The sequence below is a fragment of the Panthera tigris genome, chromosome B4 (assembly GCF_018350195.1).
Source record: "Panthera tigris isolate Pti1 chromosome B4, P.tigris_Pti1_mat1.1, whole genome shotgun sequence".
Classification (NCBI taxonomy): Eukaryota; Metazoa; Chordata; class Mammalia; order Carnivora; family Felidae; genus Panthera; species Panthera tigris.
In genome coordinates, this window is record NC_056666.1 from 16,243,948 (window position 1) to 16,268,874 (window position 24,927).

The 24,927-nt window shown below is 35.6% G+C and overlaps 1 protein-coding gene across 3 annotated transcripts in view; it reads left to right on the plus strand.

Annotated features, from left to right (window-relative positions):
- The window catches only part of STAM (signal transducing adaptor molecule), a 76,452-nt gene that overhangs the window by 25,869 nt on the left and 25,656 nt on the right, over positions 1-24,927 (plus strand). For 2 of the 3 annotated variants that reach the window (XM_042991173.1, XM_042991174.1), the window contains 4 exons: positions 12,273-12,348; positions 12,430-12,525; positions 14,186-14,335; positions 23,418-23,508. In XM_042991173.1, the coding sequence (XP_042847107.1) occupies positions 12,273-12,348; positions 12,430-12,525; positions 14,186-14,335; positions 23,418-23,508 (413 nt within the window). The remainder of the gene's footprint in view (positions 1-12,272; positions 12,349-12,429; positions 12,526-14,185; positions 14,336-23,417; positions 23,509-24,927) is intronic. The other variant, XM_007081266.2, reaches the window with a different exon arrangement.

The window sequence follows — 24,927 nt, forward strand, 5'->3', positions numbered from 1 at the left end:
AGGTGCATTTCACTTTTTGTTGTAACTTGGTAATTTCATAATAGGAAGTAATTAGGGCCATTATTAGGACTTTTCACAGTCCCTGGGCACTTTTGCCTTCATGGGTCCATTTCTCCATGAAAATTAATAAAACTATTTTATGACTGTGTTGTTATAAAGACAATATATTATTACACATCCAAACATTTTCTTTGCCTCAGAAGTTCATTGTTTTCCTTTTCTTTTAAAATAAAACATTTTTGTGGGCCCCTGAAATTATTGTGTTGTACCTACATGCCTAAGAAGAATTGTTACAAATTGTGTTAGATAGTCTCAGATCAACTTAGTAGTAGAAAATTATTCAAGTTCTTCTCAGGTGAGTAGTAAACTATGGGATACTTACGGTGGTGTTCATACTTCTTTTCTTTGCTTGTCTGCTTTTATTGTGTGTGGTAAAATACATACAGTATACCATAAAATTTATAAGTTTAACTGTTTTGTGGCATGTTTGGTGACATTCAGTACATTCACATTGTTATGGGGTTAGCGTCACTATCCATCTCCAGTACTCTTTGTCATGCCCAGCGGAAACTGTTTACTAGAAAACTCATATCCCTCTCCCCCAAGCATCTGGTAACCACTTAAAATTTGTTTTTAATCTCTGAAATAATTTTGTAGTTAGTGTATATGCAGAACTTGAGATCTGGTTTACGTTTGTTTAGCTTAATCATATGTTTAGTTATGATTGCTGATGGTAGCATAAGAATATTGGACATTACTGTGGGTTGTCAGTGAGGTATTCTAGATACCTGGTTGCGCTTTACAGAAGATTGGTGTGAGAGCGGTGTTCCTGAAACTACACCCATGTGATGTGACATTTCCTGAGACAAATTTAGGTCGGGTAGGTTGAAGTAGAGGGTAGTTATGGATTGGAATGCATTTCATAAGCTTTTTTGTGTACTAGGCAACAGTCTAGATTTTTTAAGAAAGCATTGCCATTTGGTGTTAATCTAATTTTATAAAATATACAGATCTATTTAAGAGGGTGGATTTGGGGATTTGTGCACGGAACTTTAGGGAAAGTTTTTTTTTCTGTAAGCTTTGATATTTTTATCAAAATGATTTCTAACCATCAGTGTATTGTAGAATTATTTAGTGCACAAATAAAATAATTTATATCGTCTTTCTTCCCCCACCTACCCCCCACAAATCCTTTTCTTCTTCTTTTTTTTTTAACCAAAAAAATCTATTCAAATAGATTGAATCTATTCAAATAGATGAATAGATAACTTTTCATCTATTTTAAAGTTATGGCAGTTTTGAAACTATTTTCAAGTCTTAAGGGGAAGAAAAAGAGCCGTCATTGTGAAATTGTCTAAATTTAGTCAGAACTGTGACCCAGAAACACAGCTTCCAATGTTTTGAAAAATCTTCCATAATGATTTCTCTTTTAAAAGTCCTGTTGTTCTATCCTTTAAACCATACGTATATATGTGTGAGTGTATTTATGTGTGTTGGTTTCAGGAAATACATGTGCTCGTATAAAATACATACTTTTTTTTTTTAAGTTTATTTATTTATTTTGAGGGGAAGAGAGAGAGAGTACACAAGCAGGGGAGGGGCAGAGAGAGAGGGAAAGAATCCCAAGCAGGCTCTAAGCTGTCATCTTGGAGCCTGATGTGGGGCTCTACCCCATGAATCATGAGATCATGACCTGAGCTGAAATCCAGTGTCGGTTGCTTAGCCCACTGAGCCATGCAGGTGTCCCTGTACTTTTTTCTTTTAAAAATAGATCTATTTTGGCTCAAAAATTAAAACTTAAAAAGATGACATTGATAAGTCTAATGGCCATCCCTGTTTTTCTCCCCATCTTCCATAGGTACCACTTTTGTTTCTTTTGTATCTTTCTGTTGTTTCTTTACTGAAATATGAATTTATTTCCCATTTATATATAATGAACATATTGTATATACTATTCGACATTTTTAGTTAATTCATTAACATATCCTGGTAGCCTTAGAAATGTATTTCTTTTAATGTCTGTTAGTAATGCATTGCTTGTTAAATAGACAAATTTAGAAATCATTTTCTAGTTTAACATCAATTTTTGATTAGTGATATGTAGAATATTTAACACACTTTAATAATTGCTAACTAAAATTATTTAATTAATGATTGTAAATAATTGTATGAGTCTCAGGAAGCCTAGTAGATGTTATTACTGTTTGCTTCATATAAGGTTATTGAAGGTTTTTTTTAAGCCTGAAATGTTTGAATATGCTGGATTTAAAACCTTAAAGAACATTTTTAAAATTTTTTCTGACTTCCTAAGATATTCACATGATTTTTAGTGTGTGGTTCCAGTGTATGAGTAAGTACTGAAAAATGCCTAGCCATTGAGGTCATATGATGGACTGAAAAGTCAGTTTAGAATCAAGAGAACTTTGAATGATGGTAGCAGTTTTCCTTAACATGTCTTCACATAATGAATAGCTTTTGTCTGTTAGTTTTAATTGATTTGTCTATATTCTCATGTGAAAAATAAATGTGAAGGGTAGATCTTGATTGCCCACAATAACAAGTTAAAATTAAAGTTCAGAAATTGGCATCCAGATTGATTTCTGGTATTATTTTATGTCTGAATTGTGTTTGCTTGGCTTTAGACAAAGATACAGTTGACTGAATGTGGAAAACATGATACAAATTTTCTCTTTACTTGGCTAAGGGATCTGTTTAGGTAGTAAATCATTGATTTATTCCTATAGAATTAGAAGGATAATGATAGTCATTACTGACGTTTTGTGAAAAATACAAATAGGGGCCTTTGGAAAAGAATTTGCTAAAATTTTTATGCTTTTAATTTTGTCTGTATCATCTTGACTTGGGCTGTGACTGTTTCTGTTTTTCAGCTGGGAATGGATAGAATATTTCCTGATATTTTTGAGGAAAAAATAATCTCTGACTCACACATTTTCAGTCCGGTAGAGAAACAGATGTCTTTCAATACCCTTAATTTTCAAGGTCTTTTAAGTGCTTTTTTAAAGAATGGTAGCCAACTGTTATTGATGGCATCAGTCATTTTTTCTTTTATTTGACAAAACAGTGAGTACTGGCCAGGTATCATGCTTCAAGTATGCAGTGGTAAATAAAGCAATATAGCCTTTGTCATCAGCTGTGGTGACAGTCTACTTGTGGAAGGTAGAAATAGATAACAAGTGAAGGAGATAGTGATCAGAGTGCTTTAGTGGAGAATAAAAGGGGAGACCTACTTAGATTTTTTAGGAAAGCTCTACTGTGAAGGGGTAACATTTACGCTATGACTTTAAAGCTGAGAAGAAGCAAAGAGCTGAAAGCAAGAAGTCCCAGGCAGAGGGAGTAACATCTACATGAATTCCTGCAAGCTTAGTGCTTTTTAAGAACTTGAAAGGTACAGGGTAGCTGGAGAAGAGGTGATTTGCCCTAAATGAGTACAGAGTTGGATATAAGAGAGTGAGTGAGTTAGAAAAATAGAAGTGCTAGTTGGAATGCTTGAAATTGAGATTATAGAGGTTTTTCATTTATTGGCAATAATATGGTCTAGGATTATGACCATGGTAGTTAATAAGGTGGGATAGAAGTTGAAAAGACAAGATATTGGGAACATCACCTGTGTAGTAATTAACATCTCTGAGAATTAAGACAGGAGTGATGTTGGACAGAGTAGTAGGGAGCCAGGAGTTAAAATCATTGAGGGATGAGGGGGCAATTGAGGTTTTTTAAATAATTGCATTAGGAAGATAGTCTGACCTGATGAAAACTGGACTGATTTAGGAAAGAGGGAGGGAGAATGATTTGGAAGTAGTAAAGGGGGCAAAGAATGCCCATATATAGTAAGAGTAGTGTCGTCCCTAGCCAGATTTCTGTAGAGCAAAAGGCCTGAGGAGCAGGGCTTTTGTTGACAACAGACTGTGAATTCTAGAGGACAGAGTGGAGAAGTTTCAGAAGGTGGAAAGTAATGCATAGGCAGAGCTGTTTAATGATGAAAAGAATAGTCTGGAGCTTCTCTTCAGGCACTGGGAAATAGGAATAATAGACATGTGTTCTCAAATTCTCAATTATTGTTTAGTAGAGAAAGTTGAGTGCCTAAGACTTGCTCTAGACCTTTGCAGATGGAACCTTTGAGACCTGGGAAGGAGTAGTTGGGGCTCTCTTTTGAGCCCTGTCCGTAAAGGTGAAGAGGCTTCAGATGGGATAGTCTTTTTTTCTTCTTTTTTTTTTTAACTAAATTTCACTTGACATACGGTGTTATATAAATTTCAGGTGTACAATATAGTAATTCATCCCTTCCATATACATCACTGTGGGCTCATCATGGGATAGTCAGTCTTCCATAGAGTTGAAGGTTTCACTCTTATCTTTTGCAAAGTTGAACATCCTTTTCTATGTTTAAGAGCTTTTTATGTTTCCTTTTCTGTGAACTGTCTATACATATCCTTTCATTTCTTATAGTTTTTGATACATTAGGGACAGACCTTGTCTATAATTTATGTGTATATATGTGTATATGTATGTTACATTGTTCTTTTGACTTTGTTGTTTTTCCATTTAGAAGATTTTAATTTTATATGATTATTATGGTTTGTAGAATTATGAATTGTATAGGACTTTCCCTCTCTCAGGCTTTACTGGAATTAACTCATTTTTTCTTTGTGGTTTCATTTTTTTTGTTTGTTTGTTTCTTTCGTAATTAATAGACTTTGGTTTTTAAATACAGTTTAAAAAATTTTTAATGTTTATTTTTTTGAGGAAGGGAGAGAGAAAGAGCACGAGCAGGGGAGGGGCAGAGAGAAAGGGAGACACAGAATCTGAACTAAAGTAGGCTCCAGGCTCTGAGCTGTCAGCACAGCCCCAATACAGTTTTAGATTTGCAGAAAAGGTGAGCATACAGAACAAAGAATTCTGTATACCTACCCTGTCCCTTACGTGAAGCTACCCCTATTATTAACATCTTGCATTGTGTGGGACATATGTTACAAGTAGTGAATCAGTAATGATACATTATTATTAACTAAAGTCCACAGTTTCCATAAAGTCTCATTTTGTGCTGTACACTTTTATGGATTTTGACAAATCTTTAATGATATGTATCTGTCATTACAATATCACACAGAATAGCTTCACCATCTTGAAAAGGTCCTGTGCTCCAGCTGTTCATTCCTTTTCTCCCTTTTTCTGAACCTTTGACAACCATTGTTTTGGTTTGGGTTTTTTACTGCTTTTATAATGCTGCCTTTACTAAAATGTCATATAATTGAGATGATATAATATGTAGCCTTTCATACTGGCTTCTTTTATTTAGCAAAAGGCATTTAAGTTTCATCTGTGTCTTTTCATGGCTTGATAGCTCACTTCATTTTATTTCTGAATAATATTCCATTTTATGGGTGCACTGTAGTTTTGTTTATCCATTCATCTATTGAAAGACTTCTTGATTCCTTCCAGTTTTTGGTAACTGTGAATAAAGCCAATATGAAATATATTCAGGTACAGGTGTTTTGTGTGTGGACTCAGGCTTTCAAATTCAGTTGGGTAAATACCTAGGAGCATGGTTGCTGGATCATTTGGAAGACTTATGATTGGCTTTGTAAGAAACTGCCAAACTGGGGCGCCTGGGTGGCTCAGTCGGTTAAGCGTCTGACTTCAGCTCAGGTCACGATCTCGCGGTCCGCGAGTTCGAGCCCCGCGTCGGGCTCTGGGCTGATGGCTCAGAGCCTGGAGCTTGCTTCCGATTCTGTGTCTCCCTCTCTCTCTGCCCCTCCCCCGTTCATGCTGTGTCTCTCTCTGTCTCAAAAATAAATAAACGTTAAAAAAAGAAATTAAAAAAAAAAAGAAACTGCCAAACTGTCTTCCAAAGTCTCTGTATTGGTGGTTTCGTTTTTTACATTTAAATCTTTGATCTATTTGGAATATCCTCTTATGTAGTATAAGGTATGGCTCTAACTTTATTCTTTTCTGTTTGGGTACCTAAAATTCCAGCGCCATTTTTTTGTATAATCCATCTTTTTCCTGTCTGATTTGAAATACTGCCTTTATATATTATGCTCCTTTACATATATATACACTGTGTATATTACCCCAACTATTTTAGAACTTTATCTTTTGTTTCATTGGTGCTGCTACCACCTGATTTCAATTATTAAAGCCTTAGACTACATTTCAGTAATTGACAGGGCTAGATTTCCTTTTCTGCCTCCCCCCCCCCCCCTTGAAGTTTTTCTAAATACTCCTTCCCCTTCCTGCTGTCCCCATATAAACCTTTGGGATTGGCTTGACTAGTTTAAAAACAAAACTGTTTCTTTTTAAATTGGCTTTGTTTTGAATTAATAAATTGTCTCTATGATACTAAATCTTCCTATTCAAGAACATAGCATATCTTCGTATTTTTTAGTAGTGTTGCAAAGTTTTCCTCTTATAGTCTTGAACATTTTTGGTGAAGTGTCTTATAAGATATTTTGTCCTTTTGGCTACTGTTTAAGTGGAGCCTTTCTTTAACTGGCTGTTTGATAGGAATTTTCTCTTTTTAATGGTGGACTGTATTAAATATAACATCTGTTTATCCCGAAGAGAATGACCCATTGTAAGGGGCGAAAGAAGATGATGATTGAGGAAGTGGGGATAGTAGCAGGAGCCAAGTCCTTGACTAGCATAGGGTTCTGATTCAATCTCATTTTTTCGTCTTTATTTGTCCTAGACAATGATTTTACTTTTGGATTTTACTGCAGTTTTTAAAACACCATATATTTTATAGCTAGGACCTGTAGAATCCTCGTGACTGTAGAGATCATTTCATAGATGAGGAAGCTAAAGCCCTGATATTTTATTTTTTATTTATATAAAAAAATTAAAATTTATTTTAGAGAGTAAGCATTGCATGCAAGTGGTGGGGGAGGGGGAGAGGGGGAGAGAGAGAATCTTGGGCTCCATGCTAAGCATGGATCCCACGACCCTGGGATCATGACCTGAGTCAAAATCAAGAGTTGGACACTCAGCTGACTGAGCCACCCAGGCACCCCAAGCACTGAGATTTTTAATGTGACTTTTCCAAAAGTAGTAGCAGAGGCAAAATTCAAAATTGGGTTTTTACTCCCAATTTTATTTTTTCTCACTTCTTTGTGCTGTATTCTTAGGCACTTAAAACGAACAGTTATTTGAAAGTTAAAGTCATGAATCAAGACATGCCAATCTGATATTGAAGTATCAATATGTATTGATATACATGTATTATATATTATAATACATGTATTATATATTATAATACATGTATTATATATTGTATTATATAGTATATGTATTACGTATTGCACATATTTTGCATTACATGTATTATATGTCATGGATCTGTGGGTTAACAGCTGGGCACTTCTTGCTTGAGGTCGCTCATGAACTTGCAGTCACCTGATGGCTGGGACTGGAGTCATCTGAAGGCCTGAGTGGGATGATGCTCAATATGGCTGGCAATTGATGGCTGGCAGTCAGTTAGGACCTCAGCTGGAGCTGTCACTTGAAACACTAACCAAAACCTGTACATGTGGCTTGAGTTTCTCACTGAATAGTAGCTGGGATCTCAGAGGGAGCATCCTAAGAGCAAATGTTCTAAGATGTAGGTGAAGTCTACACAGCTTTTTATGAACTATATGTCTCACAATATCACTTTTACTACATTATGTTGATCAAGCAAGTGACTGAGGTCAGCCCAGATTCAGGAGGAGGGTTAGTAAACTACCTCTTGATAGGAAATGTCATAGTCACTTCATACAAGAGCATGTGGGAAGGGAGTTACTATTGTGGGTATCTTTGGAATACATAATTTGCCACAGAGGCCAGCTCTAAATATTGAATGCGAGCTTTGACCTAGATAACAAAACAATGAATATATATCATTAGAGTAAAACAGTGGATTTTAGTAAACAAAATTGTAAATTCCAGTTTTTCATACCTGAGACACAGTCATTAAGAACGTGAATGACAAATGTGATGTAAGTGTCTCTTACTATTTTTATCTAATATTTATTTATGACTTTTTACATAGAAAGTTGTTCTGTGTTCAGAGTTCTACCCATTTGTAGATATTTGTAAATAAAAACAACTAACATGTGAAAGCTGATTTGGTAGTCATAAAGATTTAGTTTGATGGTGACCTTTTGTGGCTTTGTTTTATATGTAAGACTTGGTAAAACTTAGCTTATGAAAATTCATAAAAGCCAAAGTGAAAATGATGGCATAACATTAGTTAATGAAAGCATTATCAGCAGAGTTACTTGCTACCTGTTGAACTTTTTTTCCATAGTGTCATTGTAATGTACATGGAGATGGTGATTGAGTCTGACAGTATTGGTGACAGGATGAATCATAAGGGTCGGTATTGTTCAGCACTCCATATGAACATATGGCACTGTAGGTAGAGGGCTTTTGCTTTCTGGATACTTTTTCAATAAGATGAATGAGCAAGAATGAAACATTTTATTAATTCACTTAGGTTAGGTTAGGTTGAAGAGTGACTGCTGATACAATGTATTTAAAGACTGTATCCTTTCCAGAATTGCCTTAAAAGCTTCATTTCTGCAGTCTGTGTTTTCTGTGGGAAACTGGAAAAGTCTGAATTGCAAAAGAAAGCATGGTAGCATGGCCCTGTGATATTTGTGTCTGAAGATTAAGGAGATTTCACGCCTTAGTTTTTCATTTACCTTCCAGCCTAAGATAGTTTATTTTTAGACGTAACTTCACATAGAAACTGAATGGCTGAGAGTGGTATGATGGGAGATGAGTGGGAGTAGAGAGGATTTGATAGAAAAGAGCCCCCTCTTAAAGCTCTGTCTTGCTTTCTTTGAAGCCCACAGTAGTTTGTTGAGGTGGGTTGGAATAAGAACTTGTGAATGGTGAAATTGACCTCAGTGCTTTAGTTCATCAGAACTAACATTTGCTAAGGCAGCTGTGTACATTCCTGACAAATCTGTCCATTCTGGCTAGTCTTTGATTTGAGAAAAAGTCGTTAGAAGCCCCAGCTACATGAAAGTACAGGTATCCCCTGCTTTTGGAAGGTTTGTTTTATGCCACTTCGCAGTTACAGAAAGACCTGTTTACCTTAACTAAAAGAAATTTGAAGAGGTTTTTCACTTTTACAAAAAAAGGCCCAAAGTGACTTTCTTTTAATTAATATTGATATTCTCTTTTCCTATCTTGTTTCTGTCTTTTAATCTGTCTATATTTAAAGTAGATTTTCCTGGGGCATCTGGGTGGCTCAGTCGGTTAAGCGGCCGACTTAGGCTCAGGTCATGATCTCGCGGTCCGTGAGTTCGAGCCCCACGTCAGGCTCTGTGCTGACAGCTCAGAGCCTGGAGCCTGTTTCAGATTCTGTGTCTCCCTCTCTCTGACCCTCCCCCATTCATGCTCTGTCTCTCTCTGTCTCAAAAATAAATAAACGTTAAAAAAAAATAAATTTAAAGTAGATTTTCCTGTAGATAGTTTATAGCCAGCATATACCTGGTCCTTTTTTATCCAATTTGAGTCTCTGCCTAGTAATTGGAGTGTTTAGGTTATTTATATTTAATGTAGTTATTGATATGGTTGGATTTAAAGCTACCATTTTGCTGTTAGTTTTCAGTATGTTTTATTTGTTCTTCCCTTTGTTTTCTATTTTTTTCTTTTCATTTTTTTATGATCATATTTTATCTCCATTTTGGGCCATAACCTGTGGCTCAAAGAGGAAATCACAACAGCATTTGGAAAATATTTTCAGTGAAATGAAAGTGAAAATGAAATATATCAACACTTGGAGGATGTAGCTATAGCTATCCATAGAGGTAAATTTATAGAATTAAATGTTTATGTTTGAAGAAGAAATGTCCCAAGTCCATGATCTAAATTTTTATCTTAAGAAACAAGAAGAGCAAATGTAAAGGAAGCAGAAGAAAGGAAATGAAGAAAATAAGAACAGAGACCTATGAAACTGGAAAGAGAAGAACAATAGGGAAAATTCAGAAGTAAAGCTGGTTCTTTGAAAAAAATCTTGTGGATTTTATCCCAGGCATGCAAGCCTGGTTCACCCTTGAAAATAAATCAGTGTAATTTACTGTCTCAAAGCCTAAAGAAAAAAACATATAATCATCTCAATAAATGTGGAAGGTTCCTTTGAAAAAAATTCAATTTACATTTGTAACAAAAACTTTAAGAACTAAAGGAAATTTCCTCAACCTGATAAAGGATATCTACAGAAAAATTGTGTATTCAGCACAATAGCAATTATTTGATAGAATTCATTACTGAAGTCATCCGGACTTAGAATTTTCTTTCTTGGAACTCATTTTATAAGCCCTTCAATAGGTCAGTACCAAAAACAAAGAAAAGCACAGACCGGTTATGTACAAAGGTACAAAAATCCTCAACAATATTGTAATCAAACCCAATAACATATAAAAAGGATAATGTATTATGACCAACTGTGGTCCAATTTTCTTTTTTTTTTTTTTAATGTTTTTATTTATATTTGAGAGAGATGGAGAGAGAGACAGAAAGACAGACAGACAGAGGCAGTACATGAGCAGGGGAGGAATGGAGAGAGGTGGAGACAATCTGAGGCAGGCTCTAGACTTTGAGCTGTCAGCACAGAACCCAGCGTAGGACTTGAACTCACAAGGTGTCGTATCATGACCTGAGCCAAAGTCGGACACTTAACCAACTGAGCCACCCAGGCGCCCCCAATTTTCTTTACGTTATTCATTTATAGTATAATTTTATCGTGGTCTAAAGACATAGCATGTTATCATTTCAATTTTTAAAAAGTTAAGTTTTTTTTAATGGTTCAATATATGGTCTATCTTGGTTAGTATTCTGTGTGCACCACAAGTAATATCTATCCCGCTATTGTAGAGTGCAGTGTTCCTTACCTATTTTTCTGTTTAATTGTTTTATCTATTTCTAAGAAAGGAATGAAGTCTCCCAACTAAATTGTGGATTTGTCTCTCTTTTCAGTTTTATCAATTTTTGCTTCATGTATTTCAAAGCTCTGTTTTTGGATAAGAATACACATCTAGATGTTTTAGGTCTTCTTGGAGAATTGATCCCCTTATCATTATGTAATTTTACTCTATATCCCTGGTAATATTACTTAAAGTGCAATTTGTCTGATACTAGTATAGCTACTTCAACTTTCTTGTTTGCATGATAAATCTTTCTTTCCTCCATCCTTTTACTTTTAACTTATGTAAGTCTTTATATTTAAACAGTTTCTTATAGGGAGCATTTAGGTGGGCCCTGCTTTTTTTAATCCATTCTAGCAATCTGTCTTTTATTTGGTGTGCTTAGACCATTTGCATTTAATATAAATGTTGATATGATTGGATTAAGATGTCAAAATTTGCTATTTTTCTAGATGATATCTGTAAGGTTGAACTTATGCTTTTTTATTGTCTTTATATACCAATTGAATATTTTTATGATTTTCTTTTATTTCCATTTCTCTTTTAAAAATATTTTTAGTGATGATCTGTATTAAATTTATTTGGTCTTTTTTCCCCTCTGTACTTAATTTAAGTTCATGTACCTAAGCATGTCTTCAAGTTTTACTGATCTTTTAGAAAATCAAAATTCAGGGAGGCCAAGGGAGACAGAATTTATAAGACACAGTAGAAGGAGCTATATGAAGAAATAGTTCTGGTCTGAATTTTGATTTCTGTTCCCTCAACTCAGATCACCATTCACTTCTTAGGATCATCTTCTCTGCCCTGAGATCCGGAAATTGCCTTTAGGCAGAAAGCCTGTACCGATATTTGAGAAGTGCCTCTGAGTGGAAAGTTGAGGCAAATGTCTGTCTTAATCTAATTGTATTCCTTCTTAGAGACTATTCAACACTGCCTATGGCCTGATGTCCCAAACAGTTACCTAAGTATATATTTTAAGTATATTTTTCTACTTTTCTCATTGTTTACAACAGGAATATAAGTTTAGGTCCAGTTATTCCATCATGACCGGAAGTGGAAGTTTTGGTCTACCATTTTATTTCCAGAACTTTTTTTTCATCCAGAAGTAGGATTCCTACTGTATGGAATGCCTAATGTATGATTGCTAAGGAAGAGAGCCTGTTAATTTTGTTTGAAAAATTTAAAGGAACTTGTTAGTATACAGTTGAATTGTGTCATTAATAAGAATTAAACTTCTCTACCATATTCTGCCTTTTGTATGGTACAGTCTATTACCTATTATGTTAAGGGGGAAAATGGCTGGATGTACTACTAATTGTTACATTTCTCATTTTTTAGACCTAAAGATTGTCTTCGGTCTATTATGAGAAGGGTGAACCATAAAGATCCTCATGTTGCTATGCAGGCTCTGACTGTGAGTGATTTCATTTTAAGTTTTACCACAAAATTTTCTGCTAAAACAGAGCCTTTTTAACTTGCTATTTTATGCTTTTAGCTTCTAGGAGCATGTGTATCAAACTGTGGCAAAATTTTTCATTTAGAAGTATGTTCAAGAGATTTTGCTAGTGAAGTAAGCAACGTATTAAACAAGGTAAGGGACATTATACAGTCTTTTTCTTTCATGTATTTTATTCAGTTCTTTACATTTTAAATCACAAAGGACTGGTCTGTGCTTTCTTTCTTTTTTTAAAAACGCTTCCTAGGCTATGTCTATTCAGCATGTCAGTATGTAAGTTATTTTGCTGAAGAGACTATAGATTTATGCACTTAGATAATTTTTTTTCCAAACCAGATTAGACTATATTTAACCTGTTTTCTTCATCATTCCTTTCATCTGATAAGAAAATATGTGTATTTTTTTATCTGATTAAATAATACCAGTGTGTTTTAGGCACCGTTTTTATAACCATTTGTGTAGCCACAGAGGTATTTTCCCAGTGTAGAAGTGTTCAGAAATACTGCCAAAATATGGCACTGTTTTCATTGTGACATGAGTAAGGCCACTACCTGACCATGATAGGATTTTAATACTATACTCTTTATTTAACTGAATGTATCATAAAAAATTCACTTTAAGCAGTTTAAAAAATTTATACCTGACCATGATAGGATTTTAATACTATACTCTTTATTTAACTGAATGTATCATAAAAAATTCACTTTAAGCAGTTTAAAAAATTTAAGTGAGTAATATGTGAATTTTCCTAGTAAAAATTTGTGCCTTCTAAAGGTAATTATTTTTTATTTTTTTCGGCGGGGGGAGGGGAAGGATGCAGTGTTATATAATCAAGAAAAATTTTAAGATGTGAAAAGGGAAAATTTTCATATTTTTGGGGGAAGATGAGTATTTCTCGGTTTTAGTAGAAAACAGTTCAGAAATAGATAAAAATTTGTTTCCATAATTCTTTACAGAATTTCTGTACCTTGTTTTCAAACATGATCATGTGTTAATTCTTTTCATGTTTTGCTTTATTCTTTATTTATATTTAGGTGTCTTCTAATTAATAACCATTCTTTTAATGTCCTGAGTGTCCCTCAAAATGTATGGTTGTTTGTGAATAGATTCTAGTGTATTCTATAATTTAATTGAAGATGTGATATGCAGATTTGTGTTTAGTAGCAGGAACAACTATTTTGAAAAGCAAACAGCTACATACAGGAAAAAGGACTATTTTATTTTCCAAATACATATTGATTTTATACTTAAGGGGGAGGTGTTATTTTGAAGAAATGAGGTTTCTAGGAATATTGACATGCAGTGGACCTCAAACCAGCCTCTGATAATTAAACAACTTGGGGAAAAGACACAGTCAGGCATATTAAAAGTCAGGGATTAGGAATAAAGGAACTATCATTTTTTTCTCTTCCCAGCTTATTTTTTACTGGTCTGCAAAATTACCAAAACAAAACAGACTACTTTTCTGTGTCTTCCTGATATACAAAGCTCGCTTAGTTGCGAAATACTCTAAAAAGTTCTGTCTCTCTGACCTCCAGTATAAGTTAGTACACACTGTTTTACTTTGATATGAGGGATGTACGTTGCTATCACCTATTGTTTTTTCATAATGTGAAAAAATATTTGATTATTTCTAGTAACCAACTATATTTTCTTATGTATTATCTATAGCTAGGGATAATTTGTGATTCAAAAAAATGTCTACAGCACTTTTATAATATTTATATTTAATGTATCTGTGTTAAATTACCCAGGCAATTAGTACCTTTTAATGAAAATTTTTCTCTATTTTCAGGGTCATCCTAAAGTCTGTGAAAAATTAAAGGCTCTTATGGTTGAATGGACAGATGAATTTAAGAATGATCCACAGCTTAGTCTAATATCAGCAATGATTAAGAACCTTAAGGAGCAAGGAGTTACATTTCCAGCTATTGGCTCTCAGGTATTTTGTAAAGTTGCATGTGTGCTATAGTTGGTTTCTCTAAAGTAGCCACATTTATATGAAGTTTTCTTTTTTCTTCCAAACCAGGTAGTTTTTACTATCCCAAAGGAATTTTTGTTATTAAGTCCTGCGTTCAGTGATGCCAGAAAAATTCAGGGGAATAATTTATTTGTTCCAACTTCCAGTTTCCCACTGTTTCTCCTTCTTTGTAAATAAATTAGATTAGCATTTTGCAATTAAAAAATTTTTGAGTTTTTAATAATATAGACAAAACTGCTGTATGGTATCAGCTAATACTGACAGTCTTCTTAAATGCTCTTAATTCTTTAATTTTATCTACAAAGAATGACAGCCTAAAAGTTGGGCTGTCCTTAAAATTTAAGGGTGAGTTTGAGTTTGTTTTGATAGTGAAATTTATGAATACTTGTATTAAAAGTGAGACGGAGATAAGGGAGTCGATGAGAAGAGAAACGCATGAAGCAGCTTTTCACTTAATTAGAACTGACCAGTGCATAAATATGATTGAGTGAAAGGCTGAAATTTCCTTTCTGCCTCTCCCTTCCCCAGTTTATATAATGGGATCAACCTCTAATTTATGTCACGAAGAAAGCATTTTTGAAAGGGTATCTTTTATTTTTTTTCTATTCTGAGTAAGCATCCTTTGAGATGCCCAGCGAATCTAGGGGGCCTTAAAATGTGTGATAATTTATTATACTGTCTTTCCCTACGGCATGGACTGGGGTGAAATATGACAAGTGGTGTGAAAGCATGCACAGAAAACTCTCAAGCTGTGGAGGGCTCAAGTTCGGGGTTTTGAGCACTTCACCGAATTATGAAGTGATTTATCCAGACTTAACTTTCTTCCCAAAGTACTCTTTTAGTTTGTCTGAATAGTCTTGAGATGTGAAGATGCAGAAATATATTTGGGAGATATGGGAAGGGCAGGATATTTTTCTTCTTACTTGAAATTTGACTTATGAATAGTTTTATAATGATAAATTATGTCTTTAAGAAGTATTTATTCATAATTTGTAGCTGGCTTTTACTACTCTCAGAATGTTTTCTAACATCTGTGTAATTAGGGAATAATTTCATGCAGAGCAACAACAACCTATCTTCTAATTAAGTTCCTTGACAAGACAGGCGATGTTTAATTACCAAAGGGTAGACTCCCTATAGAAAACTAGAGTATAGATGCTTACTGAAATTACAGTTTCTGTGGCCCGAGAAGCTATTCTAGAGCTTGTTACTTAAAATGTAGCTTGTTGATCATCATCATCACCACATGGAAGCTTGTTAGAAATGAAGTATCTTAGGTGCCACTCCAGACCTATGGATTTATTATCTCTATTTTAACAAGATCTCCAGATGATTCTGTGTGCACGTTAAAGTTTGGGAAGCACTGCTCTTGATCTTGAGTACGGCTTTCAGTACAAGTGAAAACTGTTTTTCAGTCCACGATGGAATTTGTTCCAGTTAGAGAAGGAAGGACTAACGATCTATGTGTCATGTAGCTTTGTTTCGTTAACCTAGAATCTCAGGTAGTTGTGTGAACAACTTTAGGGATTCTCTAATCTAATCCCCTCATTTTACAGATGAGGAAACTGAGACCCAGAATGGTTAAGTGACTTCCCCAGGGCCACAGCTCGTAGTTGACAGAGCTGGAAGTAGAACACAGGCCTCCTGACACTCAGTCCAGTGTTCTTTCCACTACACGATCCTGCCTTCCGGTTGATATAGAGGTTAGTGGATATGTGTCTGTCCGGACTAGGCTTCACAGGACAGGAAGTGGAGTGAACACTGGCAAGAGCACTTATCTATTGACTGGCACAGAAGTTAGGTTCCTCTCCTGTTCAAGAGGTTCAGGACATACATCAGCAACAGTAAAGTTAAGAGTTACTTTTCTTTTTTTCATCTAGATGTTCTAAAGCATATGAAAGCTAATTTTGTTGTAGTTACTATCTTTAGCCACAAGAAATACATAAAATGCGTATAAAGTAAAATATAATCAGCTAGAATGGTGATTTTATTTAACAGTTGTGTCTGATAGCTGATTATTGGAAACCATGTTTGTGAAGAACTTCATATTTAATAAAAAATGATCAGGTAGGATCATCTACACAAGTCCCTCGAGATTTTAAACTCACTTAGTTGCCTGATCATTATTACATTTTAATCAGACTAGATCTTTGTCAGCGTACTTAACAAAAGCCTCTGAAAATATTAGGATTTTTAAAGTGTACTTTTTCATCCACGTACAGAAGAAAATAATCTAAAAATATTAAGAAAAGTCATACTTCAGTCACTTCACTCATTCCGCTGCAGTTCTCGTAGCACTAACTTTTGACACAGAGATAAAAGTGACGGTAGCACTGCGACTGTATTCGACAAATGAGTAACAGGAATCATTGCAACACCTAGAACTTGATGATCGGAAAGAACTTTGAAAAGTGTGCAGCCCAGGAGTATAGGGCTTAAATATAGCTTGTTTCTGCACTTCCTTCTCTGTTTTCTTTAATTGAAGAATATTTGACATACAATATTGTATTAGCTTCAGGTGTACAACATAATTATTGACTGTTTATATACATTATGAAACGGTCACTTTAATAAGTCTAGTTACCATCTGCCACAATACAGAGTTGTTACGATGTTATTGATTCTCTATGCTGTATATTATATCCCCCCTCTTACTTATTTTATAACCGGAAGATTGTATCTCTTAATCCCCTTTACCTGTTTTGTCCATTCCCCTCACCTGCCTCCTGTTTGGCAGCCACCGGTTTCTTTTCCGTATCTGTGAGTCTGTTTCTGTTTCTGTTTTGTTAGTTAGATTTCACATATAAGTGAAATCATACCATGTGTCTTTCTCTGGCTAACGTAATTTCACTTAGCATACTCTCTAGGCCCATCCATGTTGTTGCAAATGGCAAGATTTTACTCTTTTGTTATGGCTGAGTAATGTGTGTGTGTGTGTGTGTGTGTGCATGCGTGCATGCATGCATGTAGCGTGCACGTGCACATAAACCATATCTTTATCCATTCATCTTTCAGCAGACATTTAGGTTACTTCTAGTCTTGGCTGTTGTACTGCAGTGAACACAAGGGTACATATGTTTTTTTGGAATGAGTGGGTTTTTTGTCCGTTGGATAAAAACCTAGAAGTTTTTCACACAAAAACCAGAACTGCTGGATTTTAATTTGTTAAATTAAACAAATTGCTGGATTTTTAATTTGTTGAGGAGGAATCTCCATAGTGTTTTCAGTAGAGGCTGTATGAGTTTACATTTCCAGCAACAATGTGAGGATTCTCTTTTCTCCACTTCCTTGCCAATACTTGTAATTTATTTACTTTTGATACTAGCCATTCTGTCAGATGTGAAGTAGTTATCTCATCATGATCCTGATTTTCATTTCCCTGATCGTTAGTAATGTTGAATATCTTTTGATGTACCTGTTAATCATCTGTATGTCTTCTTTGGAGACATGTCTATTCAGGTTCCCTGCCCATTTTTAAATTGTAGAACTTGTTTTTTAAATATATATTTCATATATTTTTATGTTATATCTTTGTATATATTTTTATATATTTTGGACGTTAACTTCTTAGGAGATATATCACTTATGAATATTTTCTCCCATTCAGTAGGTTGCCGTTTTGTTTTGTTGATGTTTTCTTTGCTGTGCAAAAACTTCTTAGTTTGATGTAGTCCCATTTGGGTGTTTTGCTTTTGTTGTCCTTGCCTGAGGAGTTAGAGTCAAAGAAATATTGCTAAGACAGATGTCAGAGAGCTTACTGCCTGTGTTTTCTTCTATGAATTGTATGGTTTGAGTTTTACATTTAAGTCTTTAGTCCATTTTGAGTTTATTTTTGTATATGGTGTAAGAAGGTGGTCCGGTTTCATTCTTGTGCATGTGGTTGTCCAGTTTTCTCAACACTATTGAAGACACTCTTCTTCCCATTGTATATTCTTGCTTCCTTTGTCATAGATTAATTGACCAAATAAGTGTTGTTTTATTTCTGAGTTGTCTTTTATGTTCCATTGATTTGTGTGTCTGTTTTTTGTGCCAGTACCATACTGTTTTGATTATATGATAGCTTTATAGTATATTTTGAAATCCAAAAGTGTGATATGCCCAGCTTTGTTTTTCTTTCTCAGGATTGCTTTGGCTATTTGGCATCTTTTATGGTTCCATACAAATTTTAGAACTATTTATTCTAGTTCTGTGAATAATATTCTGTGAAAAATTAATATTTTGATATGGATTGCATTGAATCTGGACCTGTAGATTTAGGTAGTATGGACATCTTAACAATATTAATTCTCCTGGTTCATGATATTGGCATATCTTTTCATTTATTTGTGTCATCTTCATTTGTTTTCATCAGTGTCTTACAGTTTTCAGGGTACGGGTCTTTCACCTTCTTGATTAAATTTATTCCTAGGTATTTTTTGCATTTTGATGGGATTGTAAATGGGATTGTATTCTTAATTTCTCTCTCTGGTAGCTTGTCATTAGTGTATAGAAATGCAAGAGATTTCTGTAAATTGAATTTGTGTCCCACAGTTTGACTGGAGGAATGTAGTAGTTCTGATAGTTTTTCAGAGAAGTCTGAGGTTTTCTTTTTAAATTTTTCTTAACATTTATTCATTTTCGAGAGAGACAGAGCATGAGTGGGGGAAGGGCAGAGAGAGAGGGAGACACAGAATCCTAAGCAGGCTCCAGTCTCTAGGCTCTGAGCTGTCAGCACAGAGCCTGACATGAGGCTTGAACCCACAAACTGCGAGATCATGACCTGAGCCAAAGTCGGACACAACCGACTGAGCCACCCAGGTGCCCCAAGGGGTTTTCTATATATGGTATCATGTCACCTGCAAATAGTGACAGTTTTACTTCTTCCTTTACAATTTGGATGTCTTTTTCTTTTTCTTCCTTTTTTTTTCTTTTTCTCTTTCTTTTTCTTTTTTCTTTTTTCTTTCTTTTTTTTTGGGGGGGGGGCTTGGTACAGTGTACTTTATTGATGGTTCAAGACAAGGTAGGGCTCTTCTTCTTCATGGTGTCTGGGATGGAAACTGTGTTGAGGTTGGGAGGTTCTCAGTGTGTTGGGGATGAGCTGGGGCAAGGATTCCCTAGCAGCTCAAGGCTTCTCTCTTCCTCTTGTGCTCTGGCAGGGGCTGGTGGTGCAGGGGGGCTCTTACCCAGTTCACCACCCAGTTGCTTTTGGCCAAATTCATTATCATAACAGGGAATGAGCTTGACAAAGTGGTCATTGAGGGCAATGCCAGCCCCAGCAGTGAAGGTAGAAGAGTAGGCGTCTACTGTTAAAGTGTCAGGAGACCATCTGCTACTCAGTCCAGCATGCCCTTAAGGGGTCCTGCTAATTCCTGCTTCACCACCATCTTGATATCGTCCTATTTGGTACCTTTCTCCAGGTGGCAGACATAATCCACAACTGACACACTCGAGGATGGGGACATGGCAGGCGTGCCAGTGACCTTCCCATTCATTTCAGGGATGACCTTGGTTACAGCCTTGGCAGTGCCAGTAGAAACAGATGCTGTTCTGGGCAGCCTCTTGACCATCATGCCACAGCTTCACAGAGGGCCATCCGTGGTCTTCTGGCTGGCACTGACGGCATGGACTATGGTTATGAGTCCCTTCAGGATGCCAGAGTTGTCATAGATGACGTTGGTCAGAGTGACCAGGCAGTTGGTGGTGCAGGAGGCATTGTTGACAATCCTGAGGGAGTTGTCATCTTTCTCATGGTTCATGCACATCACGAACATGGGGGAATCAGCAGAAAGGGCACAGGATGACCTTCTTGGCTCTACCCTTCAAGTGAGCCCCAAGCCTTCTCCATAGTAGTGAAGACCCCAGGTGACTCCACAACGTATTCAGTACCAGTATCGTCCCATTTGATGTTGGTGGGATCTTGCTCCTAGGAGACGGGCTTTCCATTGATGACAGGTTTCCTGTTCTCAGCCTTGACTGTGCCTTTGAATTTGTCATAGGTGGAATCATGCTGGAACATGTATACCACTGGGTTGAATTCAGTGAAGGGGTCAGTGATGGCAACAGTATCCACTTTGCCAGAGTTACAAGTAGCTCTGGTGACCAGAAGCCTAATACAGCCAAATTCATTTACTCCAACATTCACCATCATGTCTCAGGGTTGTGGTTGGCAAATCATAAGAAGATGCAACTGTGCCAAATGAGAAGGTGCAGAGCAACCACCCCCCTCCTTTTTTTTCCCTTGCCTAATTGCTGTGGCTAGGACTTCCAACAATACGTTGAACAATAAAGTGGCATGAGTGGGCTTCCTTATCTAGTTCTTGATCCTAGAGGAAATGTTTTCAGCTTTTCAGCACTAAGTGTGGTGTCAGTCATGGGTTTTATTGCCATTTTGTTCATTGTTTTCTGGTTATTTTTGTGGTTCTCTAGTTTTCTTCTCTCGGTCTCTTCCCTTGTGATTTGATGACTTTATTTAGTGTTGTTTGGATTGCTTTCTCTTTACTTTTCGTGTATCTGTTAATAGGATTTTGGTTTGTGGTTACCGTGAGGTTCATTTATGACAACCTGTGTATTTTTGGCAGATTATTTTAAGTTGGTGGTTGCTTATGCTCAAACACATTCTCAAAGCGCTACATTTTTATTCCCCTCACCTCACATTTTGTTTTTGATGTCATGTTTTGCATCTTTTTATTTGTGTGTCCCTTAAGTAATTATTATGAATATAGTTGACTTTATTACTCTTGTCTTATAATCTTCATACTAGCATTATTAGTGGTTTGTCAGTAACCCATGCTATGTGTTTTCCTTTATCATTGTAATTTTTCCTTCACTTATTTTCTTATTTCTAGTTATGGTCTTTTCCCCATAAAGCAGTCTTTCTAATATTTCCTTGAAACCCTTGTTTCAAGTTATGAAACTCCCATAGCTTTTTGCTTATTTGAGAAACTCCTCATTTCTGCAATTCTGAATGATAATCTTGCCAAGTACAGTATACTTAGCTGTATTTTGTTTCCTTTTAGCACTTTGAATCTATTGTCTGCACTTTCTTCTTGATTGATAGAGATTACTTCACAGACAATAAAAGATCAATAGGTCTATTTTGTGAAATTCACCAAACTGAAAACAATGCATATGCAATTGAAAAGGACATTCTGAGGAAGCATACCTTTAATTTTCAGAGATATGTGTTGATTAAAACCTTAATATCTAAAAAAATTCCATGGAGAGATGGATCAGAATTGAGAGTGCTTGAAGTTGCATTCAGTGAACTACAAAAAGCTTTTTAGTATCCGGTTTTCTAAAAATAAATGCTTTGTGCATTTGTTTTACAGTATAAAATACAGTTATGTGTATATGGAACTGTATAACTATATATCTATAACTGTATTTTACCCGTTATGTTGAATATTTTGCCTTTCATTTACTAAACAAATGTTTCTTTATTGTCATCAGTATTTAGGCACATATATTCTCAGGGAATATATAGCATGGTTATGGAGACAGATGTAAGCAGATAATTATAATAGAAGCTGAGATTTACTAACTGTTACTAGTGCCAGGCACTAATCTATGTGCTGTACATGTGTTAATTTGAATACTTATAAGAATTCCATTTTTGTTGGTGGTGGTTGCTTTGGGTATTCTAATATACCTTTGTAACTGTTCACAGTGTATTTTGAGTAAACATTGTATTATTTCGTGTAAACTGTAGAAATGTTGCAACTGTTGAGGGTTTATCCTTCATTTCATCATTCTTTATGCAATAATTACTGTACACGTGACCTAGATTACCTCTATGTACATTATAAATCCCAAGAGAGAATGTTATACTTTTTGTTTTAAACCGTCATTGGTGGCCCTCATCCTATCTGAGTTTGGAAGCTACATGTTAATTTATTCTCTCAAACCTATCTAGTTGCTATTATTACCCTCATTTTGTAGATGAGGAACTTGAGATACAAAGAGTTTAATGTACCCCAGGTCATTCATTAGAACCTCGTGGATTTAGAATTTGAACCCATGTTTCCCTGACTCCAAAATTTACATTCTTAACTACCTATAGCATAGTACCTTGGTAAAAATACTATCAGAGGAACAGAGAAGAGGATGCTTAATTTGGCGGTTTAGGAATGTTTCATCGAGAAAGGGATTATTTTAGCTGTTTACGGACTGGTAAGTTAAAACTCAATAGGAAAAATGTTGATCAAGTAAAAGGAGCCAGAGGGGAGGACGTTATAAGCGGAAACAAATCTTTGTCAAAGGCATGTAAGTGTGTGTGTGTGTGTGTGTGTGTGTGTGTGTATGCTGGCAGTTCCTGGTAACTGGAATATGCTGTCAGAATTAACCACTTGTATTTTAGTTTACAAAAAAGTATAATTTTATGAGCATTATATTGTTACATGTAAATTTCTATTCCTAAGGATAACATCCTGCCTTTTAACCTGGCAGGAAGCCATAAAATATAACTGTTAAATAGCTTAAAATTTTAAAAACTATTTGTTTTCAAAATAGACGTCTCCTTCCCTTTCTCAACCCATTTTCTGGTTTCAGAATTTTTCTAAAAAATTTTAAATCTCCTCTGGTCTTTCTTGGCTCGTTTGCATCCTGTCTGCTTTTAGCAGCCCTCAGTATCCCGTTGCTCTCCATTTCTTTCCTCCAGTTCCACATCTTCTCCTTTCAAAGTGGAGGCTGCTTCGGTTTGGATTTTCTTCTTTCTTTTTTTTTTTTATTTAAATCTTCTTTAATGTTTGTTCATTTTTTGAGAGAGAGCAGGAGCAGAGGAAGGGCAGAGAGAGAGGAGAGAGAAGAGAGAATCCCAAGCAGGCTTTGTGCTGTCGAGCACAGAGCTTGACACAGGGCTCGGATCGCACAAACTGCGAGGTCATGGACCTGAGCCAAAACCAAAAGTCAGATGCTTAACCGACTAAGCCACCCAGGCGCCTCTGGATTATTTTCTTCTTCAGAAGTCTGTGGTAGATTGATAAGAATGGTCTTGCAAGTTCTTAGATTAAGTGTAGGTAGGAAAATTCGAGAACATTCTGCAAACATTGTCTTCCTTTTTTTGTGTTAGGCTGCAGAACAAGCAAAAGCAAGCCCAGCCCTGGTTGCCAAAGACCCTGGTACTGTGGCTAACAAAAAAGAAGAAGAAGATTTAGCAAAAGGTATGTTTTTTAAGTCTCTGGTGTTGGAAAGGTGGGAAGAAGATGGGCCCTGAATATTTTTTTCCTGAGATATTTAAAAATAAAAGAAATAGGATTTTACAGCTCACACTGAAATCCATTTTGTTCCCCTTTGCAGTATCAACTGATACTCTTTTGAGACAACTACTCTTCATATGTGTCCTTTCAGTCTTTCTTTTTTATTAATATTTTTATCACACCATATATCCATAAACAATGCCAAATACCTTATGTGTCCAACAGATTCTTTACTTTTTTAAGTTTATTTATTTTGAGAGAGAGGAAGAACAAGCACAAGAGGGGCAGAGAGAGAGGGAGAGAAAGAATCCCAAGCAGGTTCCACGCCATTAGCCCAGAGCCCAACATGGGACTCAGTCTCACAACTGTGAGATCATGACTCGAGCTGAACCGAAGAGTTGGACGCTCAACTGACAGAGCCACCCGGGTGCCCCACAAATTGTTTTTTCATAGGGTACATAACATGTACAGTTTGGTTTTTTTCATGCGACAGTACGTCTAAGATCTATTCATAATGAAATATGTAAGTCAAGTTCATTTAACTATTGCGTAATATTTCAGTGTACTAAAAAAATGTATATGGCAATTTTCTGTCCTGCTACTGACGGGCATTTGGGTTTTCTGATTTTTTTTTTTTTTTTTTTTTTTTTTTACTATAATAATAGGGTGCATTGAGAATCTTTGTAATATCTATTGTAGATATCTACTCTTGATTTGTGGCATTTACTTTAACTTTGATACTGGCGTATTTTATCTAACAAGTTTTAAATTTTGATATAGTCAAAATTTTTGCTTTTTTGTTATGATTTTGCATTTTTTATATCTTAAGATATTTTTCCCCCAAATCCTAAAAGGTACTTTCCTGTATTTTCTTAGGAGAGTTTTAAAGTTTGCTTTTACCTGTTAGGTCTTTTATCAATGTAGAACAGAAGTAGCAGGGATGAAGTGGTTATGGTTTGAGTTGAAGCAGGGTTCTCAGTCTGTTCAGGTTATATTACAGAGCCTAAGTGACACATGGTGATGACTTCCATTGGGGGAGGAGGGAAGCAATGCAAGAGACACATTTGAAATCTCTTTGAGGGAATTTGATAGGTGAGACTTCATTGTAGTTATTTCCTAGTTCTACTTCTTAGACTGATCACAAAGAATTACCTTTGGAGCAGTAAAATGCAGGTTCCCATATACTACCTCTGACATTCTGATTTAGTAAGTCTTCATTGAGATTTGGGACTCTTGCCAAGTGATTGTGATTATCATTTTTGGGAATTGAAGCTATAGAAATATATTGAAAAGATGAAAGAAAATTAAAATATCTGCAGCTAAATAAAAACATTGGATTTGAGAGATAATATCTTTTTATTACCCAGAATAATTTAAATTTTA